Source organism: Phocoena sinus, chromosome 15 (genome assembly GCF_008692025.1).
Source record: "Phocoena sinus isolate mPhoSin1 chromosome 15, mPhoSin1.pri, whole genome shotgun sequence".
Classification (NCBI taxonomy): domain Eukaryota; kingdom Metazoa; phylum Chordata; class Mammalia; order Artiodactyla; family Phocoenidae; genus Phocoena; species Phocoena sinus.
Window position 1 is genome coordinate 87,530,694 of NC_045777.1, and position 5,000 is coordinate 87,535,693.

At 64.2% G+C, this 5,000-nt stretch overlaps 1 protein-coding gene across 1 annotated transcript in view; it reads right to left on the reverse strand.

The window, feature by feature from the left end:
* The window catches only part of UNCX (UNC homeobox), a 3,896-nt gene extending 641 nt beyond the window's left edge, over positions 1–3,255 (reverse strand). Inside the window, exons 1-3 of the mRNA XM_032607095.1 lie at positions 2,967–3,255; positions 2,567–2,742; positions 1–532 (exon numbers count right to left, since the gene is read on the reverse strand). The exon at positions 1–532 is cut by the window's left edge and continues 641 nt beyond it. Coding sequence (XP_032462986.1) covers positions 1–532; positions 2,567–2,742; positions 2,967–3,255 — 997 coding nt within the window. The remainder of the gene's footprint in view (positions 533–2,566; positions 2,743–2,966) is intronic.
* Between the last annotated feature and the right edge of the window lie 1,745 nt (positions 3,256–5,000).

The following is a 5,000-nucleotide window of genomic DNA, read 5'->3' on the forward strand; positions in this document are numbered from 1 at the left end:
CCGCGGCGCCGCGCTCGGCCGCCGCCGCCGCCGCCGCCCCGGGCGCACACGGGGTCGTGTCCTTGTCTGCGGGGCGGCCTAGCCGCGGCTGCGGGCCGGCGCCGCTTCTTTGGCTCGGGTAAAAGGCGGGATCGCAGGTGCCGGGAGCGGGCGGCTCGCCGGGCGGTGCGGGCGCAGCAGCGGCGGCGCCGGCGGCGTGCGCGCCGGGGCCCTTGGCCGTGGCGGCGGGCGGCGGCGGCTCGGGCGGCTCCGGGGACAGGCCGCCGCCGCCGCTGTCGCTGTCGGAGCTGGGCGCGCTGTGCAGGGACAGGCCGCCGGGCGAGTGCAAGTGGCGGCTCTGGCTCTTGAGCAGCTTCTTCTCGTGCTTGCGCTTCTTCTTCTCCATCTTCTCCAGTTCCTTGCGTGCGATCTCCTCCGGGTCCATCGGCTCGCCACTGCACGTGGTAGGATGGGAGTTGTGTGCCGGCCGCCCAGGGCCCTTCTTCGTGTTCTCCTTCTTCCTCCACTTGGCCCGGCGGTTTTGGAACCAGACCTAGAGCAGCCGGATAGGGGAAAGGAAGGCACGGTCAGGCGGCGGGCTTGCCGCGGGGGGCTTCGGGCCTCCCCACTCCCCCCAGAGATGCCTGCACAACGTCGGCTCCGGCCAGGGGGCGGGAGCCGAGCCACGCGGCCCAGCCGACCCTGAGCTGGATTTTGGCACTCAAGCTGCAGGTTCCAAAGTGTTATCTTTTCCACCCAGAAGGAGGTAGATGGGGCCTCTCGGCCGGCCTCCCGCTCCAGCTTCTCACCTCGGGGAACTGGGAGCTGCCCCTTCGTTGGGCAGGGCCGGTCTGGCCCCTGACCGAGGGCGTCGGGATCCTGGTCGGGAGGCGGAGGGCAGGGGGCCCCTCTTCGCCCCTCCTGGCTTCTCACAGCTTGTGTTCTAAGCAGCCCGCCTGACCCGGCGCTGAACGTCTGGCCTGAGGACCAGTAGCACTGGGCTCAGCTGCCCTGCACACCTGTCTTCGGCTCTCTGGAGACTGAGTCAAAGCCCAGATTTTGGGGGTTCCCGTGAAGGGAAATCTGGGTGCTTTTTCCTCCAGAAGGGCCTGGGAAGCCGAACTTGAGGGGGGAGAGCTTCAGCAGCCCCTCCCTCCCCTCCCCATTCAGAAAGCCTGCTTTCTGAAGGAAGGTTCCATGCCAGGGCACCAACACAGCCTCCTCAAACCAGTTGTGCTTGGCCTGGACCAGGGAGGGGTCCGGCAGTCAGGGAAGCAAGAGGCCAGCTTCCAGGCCGTGCGGAGAAGAGGCCAGGGCCTGTCCTGCATCCTGCCGCCTCTCTGCAGGCCTCCTCCTGGGAGCCCCGCGGTTCTCCAGGGTGGCAGCAGCCCTAGACCCTGGCTCCAGCACCACACACACAGTCAAATCTCGCTGAGCCCCAGGCACACGACCCTTCTCAAAAGATCGCGATAATTCGAATTCTTTGTTCCGGCTGTGTAGAGACCGGCACAGTAGCAGGCCCGCCCGGTCACCGGCACCCTTTTTCGGTGCCAAGGTGCGTGAGTTAAGTGGTAACCTCCCCGAGACTGTCTCCGCCCTTTCATTCTTTCCTCCTTTTTAAATACTTCTTTTTTGGTGTAAATTCCCGGCTGCCTTGTCACCCAGAATTTCTCATTATCATATTAGAGGAGAAATGAAGAGGTCTTGACTTCACTTAAGACACTTAGAACAAATTGGATAAGAGGATTTACAAACAGAAGAGGTCATGCGGGGAGGCGCAAACACAGGAGACAGCACCTTTTAGACAAAGCTACTGGCGCTAAGCAGGTGCCTTCCCAGCCTTAGCCTCCGAGCCCGGCGCCCACAGCTGTGGCCCACACCACACTGACCACCGCACCGACCCGGAAAAAGATGTCTGTACTTTAGGGAAACATCTAATTATGCACGATTCATCTTGAATTTTCAATCCACCAAATTGACACTGTATTTTTAAAAAGAATACCGCCGGCAGTCTCGGAATAAAATCAAATTACGGGAGGAAAAAAAAAGATATAACCGATGGTGTTAAGGATTCAGACACCCTTTCCCCCAACAACGTGTTAATTGTTTGTGTCCGCCTCCCCTTCCTCAGCTGCCCCCTTCTGCAAAGCTCTGAATAAATACGTGTTTTCATGTGAATATTTTAGAGGCGAAAGTAAACAAACGCGCTAGCTGCAGGCTGGTGTGCGGAGCCCGCCGTCTCCCGGTCTCTCCTCCAGTCCGAGCCGGGCCGGCTCCTTCTATCCGCTTCGCCCGCCCCAGCGCCTCGTTTCTCGCCGTCGCGCCGACCCACCACACAGCTCCCCGGTTCGGACGCAGCAGCCGTTCTCCGGCCCCTCCCGAGCCGCCTCGGCTCCCTCCGGGATGCCCGCCTCCCTCTCCGCGGGGCGCCGAGCCCCGGACCCCCCCACCTTCCGGCGGGCGTGCGCGCGGCGGGCTCTGACGGAGGCTGTGGTCTCCCACCTGGAAGCCGAGAACAAAGGCGGGCCGGGCCGCGCAGGCCGCCAGGCGGGATGCTGGCTCGCGGGACGCACAGGCGGGTCTTTACCTGAACTCGGGACTCAACCAGATCCAGGCGCAGCGCCAGCGCCTCGCGCATGAACACGTCGGGATAGTGGCTCTCGTTGAACGCCTTCTCCAGCTCCTCCAGCTGCCAGCCCGTGAAGTTGGTGCGGGTGCGCCGCCGCTTGCAGCCCGGGCTCTCCTTGTCCGGGTCCCCCGAGTCTGCGGGCACGCACAGGACGCCGCGCGGCTCAGCCCCGGGCCCGGCTGGAACGCGGCCACCCGCTTCTGTCCAGGGGCCACCGAGAGGAGAGGGCGGCGCGCGCCCTGAGCCGGGCGGAGGGCGGCGAGCGAGGAGGCCGTGGCGCCGCGGCCGCCCGCGACCCACTCCTCCGGCCGACGGGGTCCCCTGCCTCCCGCCACCCCTCCCCGCCCGCCGCGCCTACCTGACAGCTTGAAGGGCTGGCTATCGCCGCCGACCCCGCAGGCGGCCGGCAGCAGCGGCGTGGGGTTGACCACCGAGGCGGCGGCGGCGGCGGCGCACGAGCCGCTGAGCAGACCGTCGATGGAGAAGGGTACCGAGGCGGCGGCGGCGGCGGCGGCAGCCGACTGCAGCTGGTGGCCGGCCAGCTCGTACACGTGGTGGTGGCCCAGCGGGTAGGGGAAGCCCACCACGCCGCCCAGTGAGCCCCCGAACTGGGCATGCGGGTGCTCCAGGAGGCGGCCGTCCATCATCTCGCGCGGGGGGCCGGCGGGGCCGGCGGCGGGGCGCGGGGGCGCGGGCCGGGGCCGGGGCGGGCCAGCGGCGGGAGGCGCGGACGGCGGCGGCGGAGACAGGGACCCGGAGCCCTACACATGCTTCGCCCGCACTCCGGCGCTTTACTTTATCAACATCAAGCTCCCGATAATTAGCCGCGGCCCGGGGAATTTGGGACCAATAAGAAGAGCTAATCGGCTCTGACGTCAGAGGCGTGCTGGGTGCAAGGAAACGTTTTCCATATCGATTGCTAATTATACCTGACATGCACCTCAATAAACAGTATCAGGAACTGTCACAACAAGACGGGGGGAGGGGCGCGGGGAGCGGCCCGGGCGGGGGCCCCCGGCGAGCCCCCACCCCCATCCCCGCCGGACCCAGCCCGCGCCTCCCCCTGCCGCCGGCTCCCGCCCCTCCGCAAATCACTAATAGATTTCCCTTTAAAACATTCGCCGGCGTGTTGTGGGGATTTTTCACCAGAAATGCTGTACTCTCTGAACCTTTAAAGTGGTGTTGCTCCAATTACAGAGAGACATTGAGCGGCAAATAGACTGATCCGATAATAGGAGATTCATCATCCGCTCTTTCCGAAACTGTCACATTGAATTTAAAACTACAAGGGCTTCTCGCCTCCTCTCCGGCTCCAGGCGGCGGGGGAGAGGAGCCCGGCGGGGGAGGGGCAGGGGGAGCAGAGGGAGGAGGTGGCTCCGAAACAGATGACCAGTGCCCTCTCGGGTTGATTGGCAGCAGCCCATTCTATAGACACAGAGGTGGGCGGTGGCTGGGGTGCCGCCCTGACCCCTCACCCTACCCCCTACCCCCTACCCTCTACCCCGGCAAAACCCGGGCAGCGGCGGAGGAGGGAGGCGGAAAGGAGGAGGGGAGAAGTAGTTTGGGGTGGCAGCCAATCAGGCCCCCTACACACACACACACACACACACACACACACACACACACACACACAAGTGAAAAAATAAATACATCTCGCTTTGACTCGGCCTCTGAAGAATAGGGCCAAGGCGCCCAACTCATTTGTTATAATTAAATTATGTTCTCAGAGAAGTGTCACTCCCTTCTCCACTATAGAGTATCGATAGACTCAGAGCTCAATCATTAAAGGATATATTCTTAAGTAAGCAGCAAATTAGGACTGTGGGCAGAAGGGAAAGATGCATGTATCTTTATACAAAGCGGCCTTCGTAAAAAAAGTTTGTCAATGGGGAGGTTGCATCTTGCTGCGGCCAGCCCCCAGGCAGGGAGGAAGAGCTCCTGGGCCTCGGTCCGAGCCAGTCCTGGAGACGCGCGGCCGGCAGCCTCTCACCCCAGGGCAAAGCGACAGGCAAGGTGGCCTTTGGTGAGCCAGGCTGCCGAGCCCCGAGCCAGGAGCGAAGGGGAAGGGCAGGCCAGGGCTGTGCGTCTGCGCGTCGGCGCCGGTCCTGTGCCGGTTCTTGTGTCAGCGCCTGTGCGTGTGTGTCTGTGCCCGGGGAGGGATACACACAACCGCTCGGGTCGACAGGAGGGGAGGGCCCGAGGGGGCGAGGTCCGCACCCCCGACCCGTGAGCCGGCTTCCGCCCGGACCTGCCCGAGAACCCGGCGCTGGACACGCACCCTGACGAGGGTCCGAACTGGGTGTGCCTTGGCGCATCGCCCGCGATTTATCCACCCTCCTCGCCGCCCTTGCTCAAGACGGGGAGAGGCGCAGGGGATGCGGGACAGGCCCGA